Source organism: Pagrus major, chromosome 4, assembly GCF_040436345.1.
Source record: "Pagrus major chromosome 4, Pma_NU_1.0".
NCBI classification, from domain to species: Eukaryota; Metazoa; Chordata; class Actinopteri; order Spariformes; family Sparidae; genus Pagrus; species Pagrus major.
This window is the reverse complement of record NC_133218.1, coordinates 14,276,482-14,304,246: the sequence shown is the minus strand read 5'-3', so window position 1 is coordinate 14,304,246 and position 27,765 is coordinate 14,276,482. Positions and strand designations below refer to the sequence as shown.

The window sequence follows — 27,765 nt, the reverse complement described above, 5'->3', positions numbered from 1 at the left end:
ACTGCATGTATTATGTGATAACATTTGGTTCCATTTAGTTCTCCATTTTTATGGATGACATATAAAAATAATAATAAAGGATAATTTCACCATTAAATGAAATTTCAGTCTTTATCCGTCAATGCTGATCGACAGATGCCATGCTGATGGAAGCAGCAAAACAGTGTTGCAGCATTGGAACAACTGAAGTCGATGGCGACTTGTCTTAAAGGTCCCAATTTGTAAGAAAGTTGATTTTTGAGTCTACTGATGTTTTGGGGTTGATAGGTCAGGCCAGCCACCAACCCAGAGTGACAGTATTTAACAACCTGGGAAACCCAAAGCATCACTAATTGACGGGTTGGTCATAAGACTCAAGATCAACATTCTTACAAATTGGACCTTTTAAAATAGAAAAAAAAAAACAAAATGTAAAAAGCGTAATCCAAGTCTCAGGATTCCATAAGATCCCAAAGTGATGTGAAAGCACAATATTTACGCACCTCATACACGGTTGTGCTCATGCACTCACTTCAGATGGAGTGCGCCTTTAGCTTAGCAGCTGCAGTGAAGATTTCGGCTTTAAAAAGGGTGTACAAAACGTCTTTTCAAATCATTTGGGACCCCGGGGCATCCTTCTTCCGTTTCAGTTGTTTAGGAGAATGCTACAACTCTGTTTTGCTGTGAAGCTCCAGGAATGTTTTCTGGACCACAAAACTTAACCCAACTCTCCAATGGCATGACGGTGAGTAGATAATGATGGAATTTTCATTATTGGTCGAACGTATCCTTCATAGGCTCAATGATATGCTGTTTGAAGCTTGTCCTCAAATGATTTTGACCGTTGAAAGATGGTGGTGTGTTCCCGGTCATAAAATAATTATGAAAAGTTATTGTGAATAGCCCGGCATTTAGCATCTAACTTTCACATCTACCGGCTATTAGACGGGGGAATCATGGCACTGTCATCTGAAGGAAAGTATTAAGTATGGTAACTGGATAATTATCTAAGTAGAGCTGAATAAAAATCTTATTTTCAATGGCTGTCCTGTCAGTCTTGAGCAAGGCCACATTCCGTCTTATCAACTGAGGGCGAGGACCTCTATTAACCTCAGTTCATTTTTCAGATTGGTGTTATTTGTAGACATGATAGATAATTTCAGTTTCAATGCGGCATAATGTGGCATAGTTCATGAAAAGCAATGTAAATGACCTGCAGATTAGAGTTGAATTTTATACTTAATATGCTAATAAGTGTAATTATAAATTTGATATAAAATCCATGCAGATTAAATGGAGAATCTTTACCTCCTCCATGTAATATAATCACTTTTAATGGGTTTTATTCTACTGCCCGTTCCACACTTCTGATGGAATTCCGCTGAGCATGGCTTGATTAAAAGGCAGATTAAGTGATGTTTGTGTGTTTGTATTACAATAACCTGATTTCACCCACATGTCAGATGAGTCTGGTTCCTAGAAAATTGCATTTGTTGAAGGTGGAGGTGCTCTGTGGCTGTTGCACACGTGCTTAGATCAAGGTTATCCCTCTGAATGCCTGTATCAGCGAGCTGCCGTCTGTCATCTCGCTCATCACACACAGCCTCATCCTGTCCAGCGCTGTAATAGGACTCTTTAAACTGTAAAGGCTCCCAAGAGCCCCGTTTAAAAGAAACACTGTGTGTACGTAATCACACATCGCTGTGTAATTGACACACACATCTGTAGGACCCATAGATTAAAATAAATGTTGGCAAGGTGTGTTTCTATAATCCACAGATATGTTGAAATCTTACATTTCTTTATGGTGCAAATTTGCATTTTCTTATGTTCAGTTTTTTTTTATTTTAAGTTGTGACATTGCTCTGCTTATGGTCTGGTTAGGTGTAGGCTTCAAAAACACTTGATTAGGGTTACAAGGAGATCAAGTTCTGGCTAAAAACACTTGGGTGGAGACGTCCTGACTGTGAAGGAATTCTTGAGAACCAGTCGGCTCATTTCTGAAGAAAGTTCAGGAGACTTGGATGTATTATTTATTTATTTATTTATTTACTCAAGTAAAGTACCTCAAAATTGTGCTTAAGAACAGTACTTAGTAAATTGTATTTAGGTTTATTTCGTCACTGGTTGTTCAAAGTTTTGACTTAATTTTTACTGCAAATAAATATCGGTCCCAACTATCGTTTTTCAGTCTGCTTGATTTCTAATAATCGGTATTGGTATTGGCCCTGAAAAAGCCATATTGGTCAACCCCTAGTCTGTTTGTCTGTAAGAGTCTAAAGCTAAGTACATCATATCAATTGGCCTTGGTTGCCCTGGAGCCTGAGGCAGCTTTATCAGGACAGCTTCCCTAACCAGACACAGAGGTGAACTAGCTCCAAAGGAGACCGTGACATATTACCTTTTCTCAAAAGAAGGAAAATCACTTCACACCGACGTCTCATTAAAAACATCCTCTTTTGTCACTGCAAACACAGCTGGAAATGTCCCAACATTTTGTTAAAAATATCATGTGATTTCACGCTTACAAATGTGTCTTAAACAGTCTCCAGTTTGGCAGCCTTCTTCCATAACTAACATTTTATTCTGGCGACATGTTTTTCCATGATGATGCATGTTAATATTGTAGTGAATCCAGTTTACAATCCGGGCCTCAGTACTTTCCTGGCCAACAGTTAAGAATAACACTGAACTTACCTCCATCACTTCAGAGGTTGAGGACATGAGTGCTCTGCTGGTAAAGGCTTGACTGACTGAATCAATACATTAACGATACGAAATGTTCTCTTATTTACCGCAACACTTTGATATCCAACCCTTTGGTGTTAACAGGTGTCACTTCTGTGTCACTGCAAAGCATAAGCACACAGCTGTGCATTAAAAGACACACTTCAGATGTTCAAAAACCCTGTCATCTTCCTCGCCATCACCAGGAATCTGCTTCATCCTATGACATGGCTTAAAGCATAATTATTATATACAAGACACGGTTCAGTTGTGATGCTGAGAGCCATTCTGTTCTATAAATTATGAGTTTTACTACTCGACAAACCAGTTGTTAGATGAGGTTTCTCTGTGTCATAGTTGTTGCTGAGATCAATAGGAAAACACCGACTCCCATTGAGAAATTGATTATTTCCAGCAGGCAAATATCTGATCAACTTCACATCTACATTTTTTGTTGTGTTTAATACACAGAGCCTGCAGCAGTTGCCAGTGTTTTTCTTGTCTTGCTTCCTACACATGTTCACATTCACTTTATATTGAAGCATTTGTACTATAACACATGCACTGGAATGCAAATTGTAATCTGTGCAAATTCTAATCTAGTAGGCTATACTCTGTTGTAAATGTTATAAACTGCTTAACACTCATTTACATGTGATTGTGTATATTATCTTAAACATGGTAGTATGAGATGCACTTGATATGCCAAACTGAAAGTATAATGTCTTAGCTTATCAATGGTATCTCAGAAATACAGTAATATGTTAATACATTTTAAATTAAAGGCAAAGATTTGATGGATTATAAAACATCAATAAATGAGTGTCCTATGTAAAACGCCTGTAAACTCAGAACACTCAATTACCGGCTGAAGCAATGTCAAATCTGCTGTTGAGGTCAGACAAAAAGCTGTTAGCAGCTTGTAAGTGTGTAGAAAATCACAATCATGCCTTTTGTGTGTAGGTTGGTTCTTTGCCTGAGGATGATTTGAGGAAAACTAGCAACAGCATCAGAGAAAATATACCCAAACAAATATCCACCAGAGACGGTGGTGCTTTCCTGAGCTTAAAAACTGCACATTTAATAAGATTTGTAAAAGATGAGGAATGAATTTGCACAACTTGCAGGAGTATTTTGGGTATACTTTTGGACAGACACAAGGTTACAAAAGTATTTGTTTTCAATAAAGGTGAGTACAAGACCCATCTATGGTGGTATGCATGTGGGTGTTATTAGAACATGGCTCAGTCTGTACTCTGAAGCATAGTATGTGTTGTTTAACAAGTAGTTATGTCTAAAAACATAACAACTCTTTATTTTATATATACAAATATCATACCTGGTAGCTATATATAGATATACAATTTATCTGAAATATCTCCAAGAATGGACTTCTTCTGTCACTCACACGAGACTTATTTAAAAACAGAATGGCCAAAATCAAGCTAGCAGAGGTTGTAGAAATAAATAGGACCTTAAACTTTCCATACTGTAACTTGAAAGAACATCTAGCACCGGGTGAACGCTCTTGTCTTCCAGACTCCACTTGCTCTGATTGGTTACTGAGGCGCTCTGTTAAAACATGATTCTTTACATTCAAACTGAGGTAGACTTAATGATGTGAGGGGTTATTTTCTCAGACTTTGGCGATGCTTGAAACCGCTCTCTATCTAATTTGTACTATATTTACTGCATGCCTTTATTATTGAGTCTTTGAATTTTGAGTACTAGATTCATGCACTATATACAGTAGTGAGACTTCCAGAATGTAACAAAAAAATGTTGGATATGGTGTGTAAAATCTTTAAATCATTATGGGTAATGTTTAGGTGAGCTTAGGCATAACCTGCTTTATTAGATTTTTAAAAAAAATCATGGTTAAGGTTAACATAACTACATCATTAAGGTTAGGGGACCTTTATTGTCATGGTTACAGTTAAAAACCCTTGGTTTCCGTAAGGCAACAATGATTTTCATGCAAAAAAAATATATATATATAAAAAACAATGTATGTCTGTTGGAAATGGGAAATGGAAAGAAATCTCCAATGTTAAAAGTCCCAGGTTTTTTTGACCCAACAAATAATTCCCAACAACCTCCTCAGGCAGATCCACTGGAGGGTTTTGTCATTTTGGGGCACATGCTAATACAACTGGTGTTGTTACTCTCTTGTAGAGCAGTCTCTTCCTTAGCTCTGTTTTTATAATGTATGAAAAAGTTCTGGCTAAATGGCTGTATGACACTGAAATCATCTAATTTAATGATCAGTAATCAAAACATAAAGCAAATATATGAACTATTGTTCTCCCAATCAAACATTTGTAAGACTGTTTCAGACAGTCACAATTGTACCAAATGTGCTGTAAAAAATATATACACTTTAAGTCTTTGATGCAGAGGTGTCTGTGGTTTTGCTCAGAAAAAAGATACAGAAGATATTTTGGTAGGGCCAGCTGTAGCAAAAAATGTATCAGGTTTTTACATGACAGACTCCATGTTATGGTTCAGAGCGTATACCAAGCCAAAATGGAGTCCACACCTCTCTGAATTTGTGAATTTCAAGCTGATCAAAATCTCTTCTTGTCAGTCAGTTCATTCTTTTCAACTATCCTCCTAAGTTAGCCGAAGTGAGAAAAGACTTCTCTCCACATGTTCGACTTTGCTTTGCATTGCATCATGTCAGTCCTAACTGTAGCCGGCGGGTATGTGTGAGATCCTGAATACTGTGGCAGGTGCAGGTGCTTCAATGTACCAACAGAATACTAATAAATTTGATGAAAAGCTTGATAGGAGATTTTATTAAAGAGTTGGTGAGGTGGCAAATTACTGAGGCAAGTGAGAGCCAGAGAGCCTACGTTCAGTCAAAGACAGGAGCCCTATTCCTCTCAGCCCGCCTGGACTGAAACAATAGATTCAAATAGAGTCTTGCCTACTCCAAATTGATAATCCGGCCGCCAGCGGGTTTCTCATCCACATCGGAGTGGTGCACCAGCAGGGTAGTTAACCAGTAATCAAGTCACATCCGTCATCCAATTCCAAATTCTCCCCCTTACACTCCCCCCCCACACCTCCCTTCCCTCTGCCTCGCTTAACTCGTCCTCTTGTGTTTTCCCTGAGTGACACTTGGAAGTTGGGAAGAGGCTTCACTGATTGCCCTTGATGTGAATCAGATGCATCTGCCTGCTTGTGTTCAGTTCCCAACTTCTTAGACATTGGTCAGATGGGAGGAAATAAGACAAAGAGCCACACAGGTCCTAGACGAGTGCTATGTTCTAGTATTACAATTATTTTTGTTTTATTAGGCCTGTGTACAGGATGTGTACAAAGCCATTTTTAGCTATCGTTATGTGGTACAACACTAATTAGGGTCTCCTGTGGTAGGGGAGGGCGATGTGACCCTAAAAATAATACCTCATTATTTCACAGTACTTCTGCAATGATGCAATTATTGATGATATGATATGACATGATATATTTTTGGTTAAGAACTCAAAAAAGCTGTTGAGCTCTCCTCGCAGGAATTTTGGCTCTCCTCCTTCCAAACCAGGTGGTTCTGCTTGAGGTGGTGTTCTAAGTTTGTTGTCTAGCCCGCTTTTGTTGTTACAGACTTCTTGCGCTCCTTACATATTAAGAGTTGTTGTAAATCTGTAACCAAGCCACATACACACTACTGAAGTCGCTCCCCTTTTTGGAACTTACTTCTCCAGTGTAAAGCTGCGAGCAATGTTACCTTTACTTTCAGCCATGATTCTCAACAAGTTATTATTGTCAGTATCAGGATATGAATCTTAAAAATGCTATTAAAAATTAGATAACACTACATAGTAGCCAGAAATTGTAAATTTATAGTTAATTGAACTGTTGGCAAACAATGAAATGCTTTATAAATTAAACTTGAACTTTATAATAATGTTTATAGACGAACTACACAGTATTTATTAGCCATTTACAAAGTATTACAAATATCTGTTGCAACTTTACAATAGACACTTACTTAATAAATGATTTGAAATGAAATTAGACTAGAATGTATCGAGACCAAGACCAGTGACTCTTGTCTTGTCTCATAGAAACCATCATGTACAAAAGGTATCAAACAATTATATAATGCAGTGCTATCCCTGCAGTCATGGCCTTGACTGGTCTTGTAAATAATCTAAAGGCCTTATTGTCCGAGATCAGACAGTGTCTCATCTTGGACTCAACCACGTTTTGTGCGAGAAGAGTGGTCTTGAGACCAAGACCAATTTCAAGCAGTACAACACTTAAAAGGGCCTTTTGTCTCTTGAGATCTGTTTGACTATGTGACAAAGGCTTGGCGCCAAATGCGCCAGAGTTTGTTTTTAAGGTCTAACATAACCATGCTGTGATAAAAAGGGCATTTTACTAGTTTAAAGAGAGCACCTTGGAGTTTTCTTGTGATTTTTAAGTCTTCTTGTATCCCTATCCAAAGATCACCTCTAACAAACTGAATTTTAGTCCAGGAACTGCTCCTACCCTTACACTTTTTCAACTATATTTGTCATTCACGAGTATAATTAATGTGGGACAGAATATCTTTGGCTTTTGGACTGTAAGTCAGACAAAACAAGCAATTTAAAGATGTAACCTTAAGCTTTTTGATAATTGTGTAATACATTTTGCACCATTTCCTGACAATTTATAGACCAAATAATTAATTTAAATAAGATAAATACGTAGTGGAAGCCATTATTTATTATTGATTACACTTTCATAAAATCTAGCTTCAAGGAAAACAAGCATAAGTGCTGCATCACTCAACAAATGCCTCACATATAATGCGGGAGGCAACTGTTAAACCATCATCTCGACTAATAACTACATTGTTAACGAGAGGAGATGAGAAATGTGGAAACAAACAGCTCACAGTCATTTACAGTCTGGTGGGGATGTCTGAGGTAAATCTCACCTCTGCAATGCAGGTCAGACACGAAGCTATAGTTTGATTGCCTGCTGGACACAAATTCTACCCAACAAAGTGTGCATTGTGTTGAATTTGGCTTAAAGTTAATATTGAACAGCTGGACACAGTCGCTCTGTGTTGTTTGCATTAAGTGTGATCACACAAAGAGGTATTTTACGGAGTGTTTTTGTCACCCTGTGGCTTAAATCCTCCATTAAGCACTTAGCACCTCTGCTAAAAAATGTCCTGGGGGGAAACACTGCAAATCCGTATTTAACAACAACTGAAGATTTTGAGTTCATATTTTTAAGTGTCCTGAAACATATCTGCCATCGAGAAAAAATTATTTATTTTTTGAAACTAACAAATTAAGACAGAAACATTCAGTATAAGAGTTTTAGAGTTAATGTCCTGAGGATGTTGCCTCTGGTGTAGAACAGCTTCCTGCTTATAGCATTCTCTGACAAACAAAGCTGGATTAGATGTTGTCATGAAATGTCTCTGAGGGAAAGGTGAGGCTCTCCCACACAAAAGGGATCGCTTTATCGTTTGCAATAGCACTGAACATTGATGTCTGGCAGGGTTTGCCTTTCAGAGAAAACAAAAAAGTCCAAGCTCAATCCAGCTCGATTATAGCACAACGATTACTGAAGCTGGAAACACAGTGTTGCACAGCTTTGGAAAGCCAGGATGGGAGGAATTGCATTAGAAACACTCAAATCCCAGATTTAATTAAAGCTGGCAACCATAAGAGGTTCCTGGGGTGCTTTAAAAGCCCTAATTTGTGTGATATAGGTCCTGAGATGAGAGATTCTGCCATAAGAAGACAGAATGACTCACATCAACATCATATAACAAAGTGAAGAAAGACAGAAACTCAATGTGAGCATCCTGTGATGCCAAACATTTTATTATGTAAAACATGGGAGGAATGTATACAAAGCAAATCCTGTGTGAATATATAATTAGCCAAAAAAAGGGGGGTTTGGTTTTGACCTGGTTAATTTTCAACCAAATTCAGCTTTTCAGACATGCTGGTAGTTTGATTAGTGGGTTTCGTGTCACTGTGAGAAAGATGTGGATTGTACATGACAACGGAGACAGCAGAGTGCATTTTCTGATGAGCTCAAGTGAGGCAGAAAATAGAGAAATACACTCAGGGTTTCTCTTTACATATGGCTGATGGTAAAACATGAGCATCATGTTAGCATTCTGTGTTAGTGTCTGTTAGTGGATGGACATGATTTTTCAGGTAATTTTTAATAACTTTATGCTTTATAATTCATTTTACTGACTTGAGTTTCACATTGTTGTTGTGTATTTTGTCCTATTTGTATTTTTTGTGACAATTGCATTTCCTTCCACAAAGCACCTATCTGTCTAGAAACAGTATTGTTTCCAAGTACATGCAGAGAATGATAGAGTGCTAAATGTCGAGGGAAAGTAATTGGCATCTACTTATGCATGAAAATGCCTGCGAGTAATCATTGAATTATTCATCTAATATGCTAAGTATTTCTATTTCAATGCCTTAAACCTCCCTTGGTGGAAAATTACATAACTTAAGTGATGAACAAATGAGAAGGACTTACTTTTCAAGGATGTGAAAAATGGAGGGAATTTATATCATTTTCATATCACAATCAGCTGCCACTTTAACTCGACTGCTCAACAGAGCCTCAAAAGACGAATAAAAAAATCATTTAAAATGTCTGCTCGACAGTTTATATGATTAACCAGAGGTCAAAAATCTCTCCTGTGATCTTAACATCCACATACACAAACACATCTGAAGACTGTAAATTCATTAATTTCCTGCATGCCTCCAGTTTCAATCCGATAATTCAAGAAAGAGTGAAATATGCAGAATATCTGCATTCCTCGCTCATGTGTAAAATTGGTTTACACTACTTTAATTCAATCTATCTAAATGATAAAATACTTAAATATAAATTGCTTTGCGCTTAATTATTTTTGTCACAGATGCATATAGGCTCTCCTTGTTGGATTGTTCCTGTTTTCAAACCATTATTTTTAATTAAATGATCAGATTGACATTTTAATTTCACTAATTTGGAACCTTTTAATATTTGGCTTCTCAGCTTTATCAAGATATATACCATTCTTCTATTAAATTAGCTAATTTTATTAGTAGAGAAGAGAAAATAATCCTCGGCAACTTCAGAATCAGTGATGTGCTGAAAACAATGTTCGCCACTACAGTAGAGCATTAATACCCACAAGTGCATCCCATAGTGTCGGTGTGCACACAGAACTACTCATCATTATAGCAAAGAATGCAGTCAGGAACACATGAATAAAGAAATACATGAAAAAGTTCCCTGAGAATATACAACCCCCCTTTATTCTGTTACAGTGCCCAACAGTGTCCATAAATAACCAAATTTCTTCAGAAAAAAAATATAGCAACGGCACGCTGGGAGATAATTTTAGAAGTTTGGGAGAGCTGTGGGCACAACAAGAGAAAAATGTAGCTTTGATGTATTCTACACTCAGTAACATAAAATACAAGATAAAGGAGGGATAATCATTGAATATTGCCAACAACACTAGCCTCACAGCTAAAACAAAAAGGCTTCAGTTCAACATAAGGTAAATTACCTACAGTACACAGCGTGCATGCTAGTAGCATCTTGGCTCCTAATAAAGCACTCATTAATAATTTTCCTCAATAACCTCTGAATCGCTACTTATTGAAAATAAGTAAGGGAGTTGTTGAAATTCCACACAGTTTTTAGACAAAAAATGGTGAATAAGATAAAAAATGTAACTACTTCCCTGGTTGATACTTACATTATAAAAACTATTTTTGTTTGTGTTACAACTTTTTTGAAATTGTATGTTTAATGCAAAAGAGGCCATCTATAATGATATTTTATGGAAACAAAATAGCCCAAAATCTCAAAATTGACCACCATGAAAAAATGTTTTCACCTGCAGTGTCTTCCCAGAAAAAATAAACTTCTCACATGAATATCTGATGAAAGCAAAGATTGTGTTAGCATTCATCAGAGAGTCGACTGACAACTGTCTTGGTCTTGCAAATGAAAACACATTACAAACAGTGAGTGTAGTGCCAGTATTATGCATGCTAATACACCGTGCCATGTCCCTGATTGTGGGATCAAAGTTAAATATTCAATATTTTACAAGGCAACAGCCACAGAAACCAACAGCTACCAAGCATAAAAGGCGTTTATTTGCCGTCATGCAGATTATAGGCAGACAGCGGTTTATGTGGTACTTCCAATTTCAGGCTGGATTAATTATGCCATCAGGAGGGGGCAAATAAATAGTTTTAATAAGGGGGACTGCCCAAGGCCTGTCAGTGAATTAATATATTCCTCTAGCAGAGCATGACCACCATTCAACATCTGCAACAAAAGTCAGTCATGTTTACCAACTGTTGTGTAAACATCACAGACAGCAGGGAATATTAATTGCATGCATGTCAGGGGATGTCTGGCATTAAATCTTCTTTAATTGTTTGGGGGAGGGATGTGATGGAACAATTGATGGTGAGGAAGCCAATTTTGCTTTGTCAACAAAGGTCAAAGTAATGCACAGCATATCCGGGACATCCACGAAACAATTATAGACACTTGAATGTTCATAAACTATTTCAAGGAAGCTAAACAATAAAAATAAAAATATTTAGATTGTTAAGTTCATGTTTTTGGATAAAACTTTTATATGAGGGTACACATATTAACCAATAACTAATGTCTTATTAGCATGCATATTATAGGCATTTTGGGTCTTTTTTAGTTAAAATAAATGCCATATTCTGCACAAGGCCATTAACTAAGAGTTTTCCATCAATAATCTCCTTATTATTGCTTATACATGTAGATGGTAAGTAAGGAAGCTGTCAGACTAAGTGATAGTTTGGGATAAACTCAAGCTGTCATTTTCTTTAGGCTGTGGCCCAACAGCTAAATTAGGTCTTCAAGCTGACATTAGTGAAAGTGTCATTAATGAGATATGGACGCATCAAACATGCATTTTAGGAGTTATTTATTATCTAGTTATTGTGAACAAACACTGTGATTGGTTCTGTAATTATTCTACTTTTGTACAACACTTCATGGTCTATTCTAAATGCTAACATGTACTACTGAATAAGATGTGAGCAAGACCTCCCTTTAGAATGTGGAACATGTTCTGAGTTAGAACGACTTAATTTTAAGTAAATTAATTTACTGTAGACACCTCTGACTCTTTGGCAATAAAATAAAACAAGAATATTGAATCTGGCTTTCAGATCTCATTTTTAAAAATAGCATTTCAGAAGACTTGTAATACAAAAAAAGAATTGCCCGTAATATAAGTATTCAACTAGGGAAGTTTCATGGTGATATCTATTAGTTAAAGTGTCTCCCTGAAGTGTCATTATTCAACCCCCTTAACACTGTTGGCTAACTTTCTGCTTTCATTGACAAAGAAAACAGAGGGATCGGACTGCATGTTGCTGCAAGTTTTTGCATTTGTTTGTAAGATTATTTTGACAGCGATAGGGATCTCTTTCTCCATGTGCTGCATTTAGTGACTCTGGAACATAAATTGACAGGGGACAACTCATTACCCCATGGGTAGAAGAAAGCCGCCAGGCATCCCAGTGGCATTTAGAGTAAACTTCAAGGTGAAACAGAGTTTGTGTGGCCCAAACTGACCCTGTCAAGTGGTGCTTATTTATCCGGACTTATAAGTTATTTAAGGCGCTATCACGTGGTAAGTATAGGTTGCTTTAATTGATGCTGACAAATGAGCAATGAGGAGGATGCTCTAAATTGAATACATTTTAAATAAATAAATTAAAATGAAGGTACAGACATGACAGCTACAAATCTTATTTTGCCAAAAGTTTAGTCACAGATTCGTTGTGGGTTATAGATGTTTCAGTAATAAGGCTACAAAGCACAAAGCCAAATAAGACAGAGCCGTAAGAGGGGCAGTTTCTCACTAAGGTTTGAGAGAATCTTGTTTTGTTTCCAAGACCAAATTCAGTTATGTAAAAATGACAGATTCTTGGCTGTGCATTTGTTACTGTCATTGGATAATGTGTGTAGTTGAGGTGTGAAATGAATGATTGATAGTGCTCAGATTTCAAATGTGGGTGGGTATTAAAATAACAGGTCTGGTAGTGGAGAGGCCTCCAAAGATACCGAGCCCAGGGGAATCCTTTAATTTGTCCTTGTCTGAACCGCCGACCATCTCCTGCAATTTTTTTCCAAAAATAGCAGCGAGAGTTCATGTTTTGGAGGGGGTGACATCAGATTACTCAACCTGCTTAAACACCAAGCTAGCTCCCCTATGATTATTTTACTGCAGCTAATTGCTGAGCAGAAGATGGTGCATGATATCCTCAGTGTCCTTGTATTAAGTTTTACTGGTATCTACAAACATGGAGCGTCTTTTTGTGATTGTTATCAACTTGGTTTTTATTTAAAAAAAATTTTTTTAACATCAACAAAACAAACAGCAAAAGCAGAGGGATGATCCCCCAGCTGCAACCACTCCCAAACAGCAAATAAAAAGTATAACAAAGCAAGAAAGAGATAGAAAAAATACATAAATAAATAAAGATGAGAAAAGGATGTAGATACAGCAACACATCCAGTTTACAATAGGGTACATCAGACAATCAGTCTTTGGGTGTTGAGATAGAGGTATGCTGCCAACAGATTATTATAGGTCGCTCTCTACTCTCACTGCACCTTCAATTTCAAGCTACTAATGTTACCTACCAGGTTGTTATTATGTTTTTTTTTTTAGCTTTTTAACACATTACAGTGTTATTTTGGGAAATATGTTTTAATATGATCATGTCAGTGTGACAAAGTTGTGTGTGTGCAAAATGAAACCTGCGCAAACAAGATTAAGATTTAAACTGTATGATTTCACTATATTTTGCCCATTTAACCATGATATCACGGTCTGACTCACAGTATGGTAATGAGCTATGTCATAAAACTGAATCTTTGTTGATATTGCCTTTCTGTCAACAAGTTCATTAGAGGCTGTAAATGCAAACTACCAGTGATGTGGTGAACACAGCCAGTTTTCAGTTCCAGTGCTTAAAATACAGCAGATTGATCAGTTACCCAACCCTTCCAAAACTCATAATATTTGAAAATGTTTATCAGCAAGATTTATATGTGGCAGACCCTGGCACCTTTTTTAGCTTCAAACAGAGTTCTGGGCCGTGAATTACACATACTATGTTTGTTCAGTTTAATTCAACTCAAGAAAGTTGCAGTTTGTCATAAAACTAATCAAGTACAAGACTGTGAAAGTATGTAATTAGAAAGGTGACATACCCAACAGTTGTATAAGTGACGTTGTCTTGTAATAAGGGACTGGCTCTACAAGGTTTTGGTGAGATTTCTTCAGCTAGCCTACAAAATTGACTTACTCTCCTTTCGCATAACTGCAGCTGTCCATATGTCCAGACTTGTGATTTTAACCTTTTCTAATACTTTTTTCTGTGTAGTTGTTGGCCATGTTGGTGTCTGTGACCTGCATTGACCTAGATGATGTAGTTCATTGAGCGGTTTTACACTTTTTGAAAATCAAGGAGGTCAAAGTTTTTCATAATTATCTTTTAAATTGACAAACATCATGTGTAATTCATGGCATAATTCAAAAACGATCAAAAATGTCATTTGTCTCTCGCCAATGACTACAATTTATTTTCAAAATAAGGTTTCATGGGGCACACTTGAAGGGGCGGGACTTAGCAGAGCTCTGCATGTGCAAAGGTGACACTAGCAGGGTGCCTACAGTGTCATAGTTTGAAGCTTAGCACAACTGACCAAAGCTGCTGTAGTTGACAAATTGAGAGTGATAACATGCTGGGTGAACATACAGTATGCTTCAATGGAAAAGAACATCGATTGCTTGTTAATGTGTTATGAGGGTGTCCAGAGAGGCTGCACCTGTATCTTACCGTATGTACACTTTATGTAACAGTTTTTATAGGCTGGCCTTTGTCAACAGTTGACCACGAGCTCCTGCAACTGTCTGAAAGGCCTTGGTTTCCTTTATTGAGCAATTGCTTGGATGTTGACTGTAGTGTTCAGTGGCATTTCCTTTAGCCTCAGTTCTATTTCACACTGCAGGGTCAACCTCATATATCCCAAGACCTACTGTGACTCCAAGGGTAAAGAAATATTTGTCCTCAATAATCGGATCCAAAAAATGATGCCTCCTCCACCTCAGTCTCTGTGGTTTTGAGGAGTTTTATGAAGACAGCCAGGGATTTATTTTCAAACTGCAGATGTCTGAAATGAAAGATTTCATTATCTAATCACCACTGCTTTATGGCCATGAGCCTGGTGGTGCCATCTCTGATCATAAGCCTTTTTTGTCAGGCATTCTGCGCCTCATTATCACACTTCTGTGTCTTAAAAAAGAAGGATCTTTGTTTGGGAGGAGGCTGCTAGAACACTAGACTCTTAGGAGGTCATGGTGCAATCATGCAGCTGTTACCATTTGTTTGTTGTAGTGAGTAATTTATTGTGGACTGGGAAGAAAAAGTCCAAGCTTTATCTAAGAACCTTGTGATATACATGTTTCTGTGTCAGTGGGGCTCAAATTATGGATCTTATTCATTGCACAGATACCCAAGGGCCTTTTCCATTGGGTAATGAATAATATGGCTGACAGGGAGGAATCTCTCACCACGTCTCCCCCCATTGCATGAACCTACTATAAATTTCCCGCCAATGCCATATGGTGACAAGTCATGTGTGGGATTCAGTATGCCGTGTTATTTATTTATTTCACAGGTGTTGCTTTTCTATTATTGATTTATGTGTTATTGTGTATGATCTGCTGATGGGATCTATGACATGGGCTTTGCAGGGTTTTTGGATGGGGGCCCAGGCTGAAACGGAGCCATGGATTCAGAATAATGTGGCACCCATCCATGTGCATTTCAGTGTTTACTTATTTATTTATACTTTTTTTTTTGGAGCTACATTGGCAAGTGAGAAATGGTCAGATCAGATTCTCCTGTGAAAAGGGATTCATGTAAATTTGGACGTAAGTGAGAGATTTTGTGACTCCATGCAAGCAAGTGCATATGCTTTGCTTGAAGCTGCTGCTGTCGTTTCTGTTTACATTAGGAAGTAGGATGGGAGCTTTATTTTGATCTTGTAAATTTTGTTGTGGAGTAAAAATGTTATATCCCTTTATTGAGCTGCTTTGGTGTTTTGGTGTTTTTTTTGTTGTTTTTTTTAATTCATTCAGAATTCATAATTTAAACCTCAGCTGGGTTAACCTCTTGATCAAAAATACATGAATATACTACCAATTTGTAAGATGAAATGCATGTTCAAAGTGAGTGGGTATCTTAATTTATTTTTAATTTAAGCAAGATCTTCACTGACAATATATTTGATTCAGATATTCGATATTTCACTGCTGGAAAGATGTATAAAGCTGCATGAGGAAAAACACAAATATTTTTTTTAATTGGTGCTACATGACCAGAGAAAACACAGAAAAAGGGCTGTGGCATTCCCTCTCGTTCAGAATGTAGAAAAGCTACAACAACCACAATGCACCGCGAGGCACTGGACCAATAAACACTCCTGCTGGTAACAAACAATATTGCACTACATCTAAACAGTACACTGAAATATGGTTCTGAAAACATAGAGGAGAAATAGACAATGACCAGGCTCATGGTTCATATTTAATAAATAGTACACTAAAATGTTTCTGAATCTCGGTTTATAGTTTATCAGCGCCTCCTACAGTAGTTGAGACAGTTTGATCAGAGTTGGGTGAGTGGTAGCTCTCTCTCATTATCCGACGATACTGTTTGTGTTTGTGGATGAGCGCATACAAAATAAGGAACAACAATACATATACTACTAACAGTGTAGTGATACAAAGCTGTTCCTGTTTAACCTTAACCAATGGGTTTTTACATAATTTTTATTTTAACACTGTATTCTGAATAAACTTTTCCAACTAGAGTTGGAGAGTAGAGTCTTCGTATAGAGGATGCATGTCAAACTTCTATTACTAATCATAATTTAATCTTGAATTTAAATCTTATACAACTTGATCCAGTCATACTCTGCAGCCCCTACATTATTCACATCAATACATTATTCTCAAATTAATTCACATATAAGACGACGATGCCTGTTGAAGAGTGAAATTGGTTTATTCTATGCACAACTCTTGGTCTGTTATTCCCAAAGTACTATTTTGTCTTTAAATCCTCTTCCTCTACATTTGCCTTGTTGCAAAGCAAAATTAAACAGGGGTCAGTGAGGATGCGACCTGCAGCGAGGGCCTTTTACCCATTTTAACCTGATAAACACACCTTTTCCTGATATAAAAAAAATGCCTTTCCCAGTTACACAACTTGATTCAAGCTCTTTTACATTATGACACTTGTACATGAAGTCTGCTTGGCTCCCTGAGAGAACAGTAGATGATATTATTAAGATCTTTCATAAAGAGGGTAGACCCATTCAGATTTATTTGATTTTAAACACATCCCAGAGGAGTTGCTGCTATCCTTGGGTCAGTAAACAAGGATGTAAGATTAATGAAAACATTTATTTTTGAGTTTTTAGATTTGTGTCAGGCAGTGAGAGGAACCATACGTTACCTCATTACTCTTTTATTTGTGATCATGTTGATTAAAGAGGTAAAAAGGAAATGGGGTTATCTATGCAGCCACCTAACATCAAATGTGAGCTTTTACTCCCTTTGTGTTGGTTCACTTATAGTCCTCTTCTTCAGTATATCACTCTGTGGGATTACATTATGTCATTCAGAATGAAAATAGAAAATCTTTATAATGGGTGTAGTTCATGCAACCATGCTGTGAAGTAATATTTGCCTCTGAAAAGCGCAGTAATAAATTACAAGAATGTGTCCGCTGTGCCATTCAGTAGGAGTTCAGAGAAAAACAGGATTTGACAAATGTGCCCTGTAGAATTTTCTCTTAATAATTGGGTGGACTACATGAATATTTAAATGGAGATGCAGGGGCATACCTCTGGTCAAAAGACCTATCTCTGTAAAACGAGCCTTCACTAAATTGGTTGATTGAAAGGAACAGAAGTTTTTTTTCTCTTTTATTCATCCAGGGACTGTGCTGAGTAGATATTAGTTTTCTCCCCTATTGCTCTCCCCTGTAGCTTTAACGGTGGTGCTTTTAATCCAGTTTAAAACACCTCTTTCTCCCAAAGGTGCCAATAAAGGGGTGAATTCTTGCAGCCACTGGCAGACATTTAATAGTGAAATCTCACTCTCATTCTCTCTACAGACAAAGCTACGATGGGCTGGAAAAGAAGCTAAAGGAAGTCTTCAGTGAACGGAGCAGCATCCTGCACCAGCTCTCCAAGACATCAAAGGAGCTGGACAGCATAAAAGGCAACCTTCAGGTTGGAGTTTTACTGCCTCTTTGTGAGATATCAGCAATGTTAGGAGGCTTAGTTGGGCGTGAGTTCTGGGCCAGAGGTAATTTCCCAGCCTCTACTTTCAGCCATTATCTGATGACTGGGAAGCACATGACTCCTTTCACTTCTTTTTCGATCAATCTCCTGTACAACAACTGGCTGTTGTTAAATATTAATGTACAAATGTTTTTCAATTTAGTGAGCCCACCCATTGTTATGTATGTGACGTGTTACTGGAAATGCAGCTGCTGAATAAGTAATGCAGAGACGGAAAAGCAGATCAATTAGCCTTGTAGTCAGCTAACTTTTTTAAGCACTAATGGAAGCAGCGGATACAAAGAGCTTCAGAGAAGATGAGAGAGAGGATGAAATAGGAAATATTGACAGGACCATCAATTCACAAAGATTTAACATGGCTCCATCGAATGTTCAAAGTCTTTTACTGTAATTATCAATGGAAGATGGAAAACTTCATGATATTACAACTTGGGATTCATTTTCACCAAAACAATTCCAAACTCAACCCAATCACCAGAATAAATGTAAGAAGTGTATGTGTCTGCAAACCAAGTATATGTTGAAACTTTACTTTTCTTTATGTTGCATAAAGAAATGTAAATGTAAAATTCAATTAACACATTGCTTATGGTCTGGTTAGTTTAGGCACAAAAACCACTTGGTTAGGGTACCAAGTGTTTTTTTAGTCTAAACTTAACCAGACCATTGGCACAGTGTTGTCAGAAGTTAAATTTAAAAATTGAACCTAAAGAAACGTTAATTTACAACATATACAGATGTAAAGTTTCAACATATCCCTGCTTTGCAGAAACAAACATTTACTCTGGCGTTTGGGTTGCAACCAAACAGGCTACATTTGGAAGAAAAAAAGGTTGCAATTTATAACCTGAACTGTTGCAAACATCAAAGTTTAGAGATCAACCTTTTTGTTTAAACTGTGATGTATTATACATAGTTGTGTGCTCTCTTGTTTTACCATTGCAATGAAGGATAATCAACACCAATATGAGTCCACTTGCTTTCAGTGTCACCTATAAATAGTATTAAATAAATCATAAAAACTGTTGTCATGTCACATGCATTGAAACGTTCGGACCACTAATCTTTTTTGCCCTGTTTGACCTGTCCTTAGCAATGTCACTTCAGAAAAAATGTGTTTTCATATCTTATGGCCTGAGTTACAGAAATGAAACCCAAGTTGGAGTAAACTGTTTCTTCAATTGTGTTCCTCATTGATTAATGGCTCTAAATGTGTGCTGATGTAACAGCTATTTTCAAACCAGAACTTAAACAAACCTGTGGCTCCCATGAGATGTCCAGCCAGGTTTCTGATGATTTAGTTAAAATCATCGATGCAACGTATTGTCGTGTGACCTATTTGTACACACCCAAACTTTGCTTTACATGCTTTGCATGTCTGCGCTGGGAAGTTTCTTGCCTTCATTAAATTTGGCCTAAAAACAAAGATGCTAAAATATACAGCCCAGCTCCTGCAGCCAGGGTGAGTGTGCATAAAGTAAGGATAAAAATGGTTTCATAAGATGACTTCAGGTGGACGATAATGAGGATTCTTATCCCTGTTGCAAAGGGAGGTATCTGTTGGTTCCTCTGTTGGATCGGGTCTTGAACATTTTATCAGGTAATGTACCTTATTATACTGCAGATATTATAATTCTACAAGCACTTCACAAAACACAATTATCTCTTCGACACATCACTTCCCACCAGTCAGTTTAGGTCAACCCCATTACAGCTCTTGGCAATGACAAGAAATGAACAGAAACTCAATTATACATTCAGATATTTTAATCATTTAGTATTTTCTTCTTAAGCGTATGCAACAATGATCTTGCAAACATGCCACCCGCGTGGACATTTAGACCTTGGGTGCCAGATGCCAGCGTTTTCTGCACTCTGAGTGATGATTTCCTCTCTGCAGGGTGTTGATGTCTTTTAGGCTCCAGGCAACTTTTGTGAGCCAATAGAATTGTCAGAAAATCAATAATCAAATGTTTGATATGCACACTTTTCCTGTATTTGTGTGTGTTTGGAAGAGATGTCCCATGCTTCTTGGAAAAGCTCATGTAGTCTGGCTATCATCATCCCCAGGGCAGGCTTTGATGTCTATTCACTCCAGGCTAGCTAGGTTGGCATCTATCTTCGCCCTGGGCGCTGTGCCAGCACACTGGTCAGGACAGAGGTTGGGTTAGATTTAGAATAGTGTGCTGTGGAATAAATCTATTCTTCAGGGAGGAAAACATCATCTACATAAAAATCATCAACTTTAAAAGAGAATAAAGTCAACAGGGGGAAGCATTTAACATTTCTGGAATGACTTGATGGAGCAAGTGTTTATAGTTTTAACAAGTTGCCCATAGGTGGAGGTCAGCAACCCTCATAATTAAGCTTTCTGTGATGGGGAATTTATTCTTGGCAGTCGCTCCCGGGTGAGATCTTGTGAAGCAGTTAGTACAAGAACAGGGGCTCTTTTGCCCTGCACCCAACTGTGGGCTCCGGCAACAATTTGGATTGTTCTTTGAAAAATAACCTCATGTGACACTGGCACACCGGTTAAACGTAGCTGTTAAATTGTTTAAAATCAATGTCATGATCAGGTAGCCTGAGGGGATTTGCACATTAAGGATTGTAGACCCATCACTTACAAGCTTGTCAGTGTTCAAATGAAGTAGATCCTTGTGTACAACTTACTCTTTTAATAACTCTTATGACTTACTAATTGTAGCACAGTGATCCATGTTAAGATCCAGAGATCATTTTGCTCATTTAAATCTGACAGAAAAATTTAGGATCTGTAAATTATCCCCATATTCACTGTAAGTCTTGATGGAGAATTTACAATGCATAACAATGGGCCAAGTTTGGTGTGAAATTAAATGGGTTGCTTTATGGCAAAAAAGTAATTGAGACAGAATGGAGAATAAAGTCGCACAAAAATCTGCAGACACTCTGTTACTCCTCTTGGTTTTAGATTCATGAATATATTTCATATATTTAATGCTGAACTTCTTTTAAGTACCTGAACTACCTTAATCAAAACACTCAAATCATCTTGCCAAAATAACAAATCTGACAGCAAAACAAGGACAAAAAAAACGTGTTGAATAGATGTCTTTATTTTCTTTGTGCATACATCAAAATCAAGTATGCAGATTGTGTACTCTATGGTATAATAACAAGAAATAGGTAAGATTAAAACAAACAAAAACATATAATGGTAAATGGCAAAAAGGTATTAAACATAATAGGGTTGCACCTAATGATTGTTTTCATTATCAATTAATCTGTTGATTATTTTCTGATCAGGTGTTTGGTCTATAACATGTCAAAAAATGTGAATCAGTGTTTCCCAAAGCCCAAGATGACGTCCTCAAATGTTAAAATTTAGTTTAAAATGTTCTTACAGTAGGGCGACTTGGTCACTCAGTTGTTAGAGCACACGCTGCTGTGGCCCAGAGTCCAACCTGTGGCCCCTTGCTGCATGTCATTCCCACTCTCTCTCATCCTGTTTCCTGTCACCTTCCTGAACTATCCTCAATAAAGCCATAAAAGGCCAAAAAAATACTTGCGTTAATGCAAGTATTTGAATAGTTGACAACTAATCAATTAATCGTTGCCGTCTAAAACATTAAGAGAGTGACTGGTAGTGGTAAATAGTGTTACAGCGTAGATGTGATCAAATCAGTACAGTGGGGAATGTAAATATAGAGTCTTTAAACAAATATAATGTGGATGAAAATAATAAAGTCATTGAAAAACTATACAGTGGTATACAGTAATTAACACATCCTCTTACTGAAATGACTGAATAGGTTAGCCGCTCCAGTCTACAGTCAAACCTACGTAGGTAAAGGAAACGATCATGGCTTTTAAAATAAGTATGCTACTTATGTTACTTGATTTTTGTATGTATTTTATGTACGTATCTGAAGTTAACTACCTTACTTACTAAAAATGACTGTTCAACCCATTTATCCACCTCATCCTCCTCCTCATGAAGACTTTGTCGCTCTTTATACACAATCACCTATCTTCCTCTTTTGCTGCCGTAATAATTATAACAGCCACCAGAAGTCGCTGACCTACCAATAAATAAATATATGGGTCATAAATATGGGTTGTAATAAGCTGCTTTCACTGACAACCTGTATGCTAATTTTTCTGATGAGGATGAGCTGGAAGTAATGAAAAAAAAAATAACAATAAGGAATTAAAGCTGCAAGCAGCGATGAACGGGCCCTCGCAGTCCACGCGCGTCGGGGCGTGCTGCTGTTGCGGCATGCTGCCGTCGTTACATGCTGCTGTCGGGGCTTGTTCATGCAACAACTTCCGTTGAGGAATCAAAAGTGAAGGCAGTCAAGCTGTTATTTAGTCATTTAGCAATAAAAGCGCCCCCTATTGGCCGATTTGCACCAAATTTGTACACAACACAACTGGGAAAAGTTTTGTGTTAATCGGACTGTATTTCATCAAGATACACAAGAATGTCTGTTTGACCACAATGTGCAGGAAATTGTTGTTCTATATTTTGGGCGTTCTGTGGACTAGCTCATTGCTTTTAATAACTTTTTGTCAGGAGGGTCCACAGATGCTGCGTGCAAAGTTTGGTGCAAATCGGAGAAATTGTCTTGGAGGAGTTCGAAAATTTAGGTTTGTGACATTTTGCGCATTTGCGAATGGACAGTTTCACTGCTCGGGCCCTAAATAAACATTAATGAATTATATATTTCAAGTATGCTTCAACCACTACTTGAATTTCACGACACTATAATGAATAAAAACTCACATCTCTATCAACCAATCTACGGCTGTACGCGACTCGATTTTCCCCTCCAAATCAAAGGCCTTCCGGCTGCCAGCCGACTGCCAGCCGGTTCCCAGACGATTGCCAGCCACTGGGAGTCTCCCCCTCCTCCTAGGGGTTTGCCTAGATTCCACTGTAAACACGGCCATTCATTCAGTTGCAGGGTGTCATCATGAGATTGCGCGTCCCTCACAAATTCCACAACATTTATTTGAAAGCTTAAGTTAGTTTAGTTAGCATTAGGCCTACTAGTTACTTTAATTTATATTTTATAATCTAAAGTTGTAGCTAGGTTATATTATTATAGGTTAAGCCACCAGGAGTATATAAAGTTAGACAGACAGTGTTTATTTAGTTTAAGCACACATCCGTTTTCATATTGCATAAAAAAAATGGTGGAGACTTCCGGTTCTCGAGCTTTCTCTATTTTAGTTAAGTACTACACTAAAAATGTTCCTCACAGCATGTTAGGGGATGGATAGGCAGTGTAGTAACAGATTCATGGTTTATATTTTATCAGCACTGCCAAGTTTAGACAGTTTGATTGGAGACTATCGAGCGCGCACAGCGGCTCTCCCTCTCGAGATCTGTCTGTGCTCTTTGTGTCTGTGGACGCACGCTGACAAAATGCTGGACAAAATGCTGGACAAAATTCTCTAGTTTCTAGATTCAACAGCTGCCAGATGAGTGTGGAGGGCAGGGAGACCTGTTGGGATGTCCATTAAATAAGGACAAAGAGATGCACTGTAATGCTAATGATGTATTTGGCCTCTCTCACCTCCCAAGATAAGCAGAGGATGTTTGTGAACACACTTTTATAAACTGATTGCCTCTCTTTTATCATCCGCCACTGCATGAGGAATTTCTGATAAAAACATCTGAAAGAAATGATACAGCGCGTCGACAATCGTTTCTGTTGAAGAGGTTTCACCTGAGCGTAATAGTTCATGCGTCTTATAACCACCCGCACCCAGTGAAATATTTAAACTAACTTCTTAAAATACAAAAATGATCATGGACAGAGCATATTTAAAGATTATTAGGCTACCATATCATGAGGTGATCAATATTATGCTTCAGCTTTTTGTTTTTCAACAGTACTGCATGGAAGTTAAAGTAATATGGTTAAAGTAATTAATTATTTAACAGGAAGAAAAAACTGCGTGTGCAGCACTTACCTGAGCCGCTGACTTTATCTGCGGTGGTACCAGGACAAACTATTATAGTATAAGAGCCGAAAAAGTTTTTTTTTTTTCTTGTTTGTTATTGTAGTTATATACATTTAATTTCTCATGCTGTTGGATTACTGTTTGACCACGGCGTCAGGTGCGTGTGGAAATACGAGAGCAAACTTTTTTTTTTTTTTGCCACAGTGAAAATTTTATTTTTGAAAGGCTAAACGGCAACAAATATTGACTGAAGCAGAATATTTCGTTAGGTAAAAACATGTTGTCGATTTTGGAAATGATCAATATTTTTTCTATACATTTCAACATTCTGAAGTTACTTCACATGAAGTGTGCAGATATGTAGTAGACCTAAAAATCGGTCTGTGGAAAAATATTTTTTTTCAGTAGGTATGTTACTTATAACAACCTTGAGCTTGCTAAGCATTTTTGTGTTCATATGTGCAGTATTTATTCCATTTGGGATATCCCATGATCTGGAGCGTTCAAGGCGTACTGATCAGGGATTAGACATCATCATCGTTTTAGCAAAAATTTCTCTAATGTGCCCTCCACGTTTGCAGAAATACGGAAAAATGAGCAAAAATGTTTGTCTTTGTTTTGTTTTGCATAGGATTGCTTCTGACTCATGTAATTCGAACATTTGTAATAATTTCAGAGCATTGAAAAGTCCAAAAGTCAAAATATATTGAAAAAAGATTGATGTAATAATTTCGAAGCAGAAAATAATTTTGCTCCCGGATTTCCACATGCACCTGACGGCATGGTCTAGCAGTAATCCAACAGCATGAGAAATTACATTTATATAACTACAACAACAAACAAGAAAACGGCTCTTACACTATAACCGTTTGTCCCGGTACCACTGCAGATAAAGTCAGCCGTTCAGACGAGTGCTGTACACGTGGATTTTCCTTCCTGTTAAATAATAAATTCCCCGGCCATATTTCGGCTTTCACTTTCATGCAGTACTGTTGAAAAACAGAAAGATGAAGCATAATATTGATCACCTCATGATATGGTAGCCTAATAATCATTAAATATGCTCTGTGTGGGAATCACACTCTCTCACACACGTCAAATATTGTATGCCTGTGATACAGTAAGAACAGCTGATTTCACGCTGAAATAATGCTTCAGCTTCCATCATCACTGCTCCTCCTGGTGGATAGATAAACCATTGCAACTGGTTTCCACACATGGCGTTAAGGGGCTTAACATCGCGGCCCCACGTTCACTACGTCATCACGGGGGAGCTCAATCATGTCATGGACTCAACTAGGTCTGTGCACGGACCCGTCACAGGCCGGTTAGGGCCTGGTCATGGAGGTACGGGAAGTTTTAAGAGGCTGCATCTGTATGGTCTGCTTTGTTAAATGAGCAAAAGATGTATCTGAAGATTTTTTGGCATCCAAACTTGAAACTTGAAGTTCATCCAAACTGTAAAACTTTTTGTGACAGCAGGCTTGTTTTCAGGCCTGTTAAAATTTCTGGCCTGGGCTTTTATCATCTTTTTTGTGGACAATGATGCAGGAGGGATTAGAAAATTGGCCATTTGAGTCGTTGCTCTATGACAGATGATACAAATTATTGAATATCACCAGAGACAATGCAGGAACTGATGTCCTTTTGCTAATAATATACAATCCTAAACTGTTTTATTTTGCACAATTTCAATTCAACATTAGCTTAGCTGAAGTGAATATACATCCTCTTTTGTGAGGAGCTGTTGTTGGCTCCTTTAACTAGTCTTACTCTTCAACATAAATGAACATGAAGTGAAGAGAGGTACTGTGGGAGGAAGAGAAACATCTTCTCTGTGACAGGAGGAAACAGGGTTTATGGAAATGCTGCATTAATTGCCACAGATATTACCTTCCAGCACAATTTAAAGAGAAGCTGTTTCCCCCCTGGAGTCTACATTTTCTTAGAAGTCGGGAAATTTCTGTTCAGCTCATAACAAATAAAAATATCTTGGAGGGCTTGTAGGGCAATCAGAGACCTGACTAATCCATAATTACCCATCAGGCAGATGCTTAGGCACTGGTATAACCCAATCTGTGCGCCTGCCTGAATCCTCGTTAGGATTTTTAGAAGACGCTGATCACCAGATTGTTATAGGCTATATGATTCTTTGGGGCATCTCCAACATTTTACATCTGCTGCCTTATCTTAAAATATTCACCTTAATTATGTTATGATTCTGGGACTTTTGACAGTTCATTACAGTTTTCTACATTTAGTTCCCTCACGACTTGCGTATCACTGAAGCTTTTGACTGTTGCCTGAAGGAATTTGCAACCTCGAAAAACTGGGTACATTTACTTTACAGTTCAAGGAAAGCGTTTGCAGTATGTTTACGTTCCCCTGTCTGTTGTGGGTTCTTTGAAATAATTCTCATGCTGGAGTTTGTTTGTTTCATGTAGTATGCAAAAATGTGTCTTTCCTGGAAAAACAGAGTGTCGTCTGTTCTCTTTCAGTCCCTGAAAAATGATGACTCAGTGGCCAAGAAGGATGTGCAGAGGATTCTGGAGCTCAGCCACAAACAGAGGTAAAGTGATGCATCATGAATGACTTAGACATGAGTTACCAACAGTACCCTGCTGCTCCTGAATGTCATAAAAACGTATGTTAGGAATTTATAATAGCTATCAGTAATGGCTGATGAATAAGTCAAACCTAAGGCATGTGATGTTTTCTGAACAACTTGATGACTATTGTAGTATTTTGAACCAACAACCAAGGCAAAATGACAGACAAAACAGCAGAAATTGTGTTACAATAATTTCTAGTGGTGGTCAAAACATGAAGCTATGAGATTGTTACATTACCCAGGAGAGTCTCTTGTTGGATACTATGAGCAATATTGAAAACAAATTAAATGGGAGTGTAGAATGTGGAAACACCTGTCCAGCACTAGCAGCTCCTCCCACTTCCCAACTCTGTAACATTTGTTAAGCATGAGAAGTAAGCTGCAATCATTGTAAAAACTTATAACTTAAAAAAGAAAACATCTTCATGAAAAATGGAACAGTTTATTTCACTTCATCCTTTATTGAAGATTCTAGGAGAAAACATTGAGGGTGATCTTTATTTACAGTGATGCCAAGATAACACCATGTACAAAATCAGGTATACTAAATCATCAAACCAGGTCAGGCAGGTAATGGACGGCTATTAATAGCATTCCTAAAGTGTCTAAGACGTGTAAGAGATTTCAAAAACTCAGCTCATCTGCTTCATCAGGACTGCGTGCTGGTGATTTGATCAGATTTGATTGACAGTGATACTGACACATTATGGCTGGCTATGTTCAGACAGCCTGCCAAATCTGTTTTTTGGCATATCCAAATTGATTTAAGGAAGTCTGGACACCAGAAAAATCAAATGAAATGCAATTTTTGCAAATCAGATCCAAACCACATTTGGAGGTATTTTGAAATACGATTCAAATCCAATTTTTAGAGTTGCATCTCAGACAGACTCTCTGGCCGCTCATATTGGATTTCAAATTCTTTTGTGTCACTGGCAGCAACACACAACAACGTCAAATCCAGAGGGATGGAAGTGCATCAGGCATGGGCAGAATCTATGCTGCTTCTAGCAGAGCAGTATGGAAGAAAACACAGAGAGCAACAGTCAGGCGGTAATAAAATG

General features: G+C 37.7%; 1 protein-coding gene across 1 annotated transcript in view; it reads left to right on the top strand.

Moving 5' to 3' along the window:
- Positions 1–27,765, top strand: part of luzp2 (leucine zipper protein 2) — a 261,556-nt gene that overhangs the window by 154,259 nt on the left and 79,532 nt on the right. The window contains exons 4-5 of the mRNA XM_073463820.1: positions 17,949–18,066; positions 26,589–26,659. Of these exons, the coding sequence (XP_073319921.1) occupies positions 17,949–18,066; positions 26,589–26,659 (189 nt within the window). The remainder of the gene's footprint in view (positions 1–17,948; positions 18,067–26,588; positions 26,660–27,765) is intronic.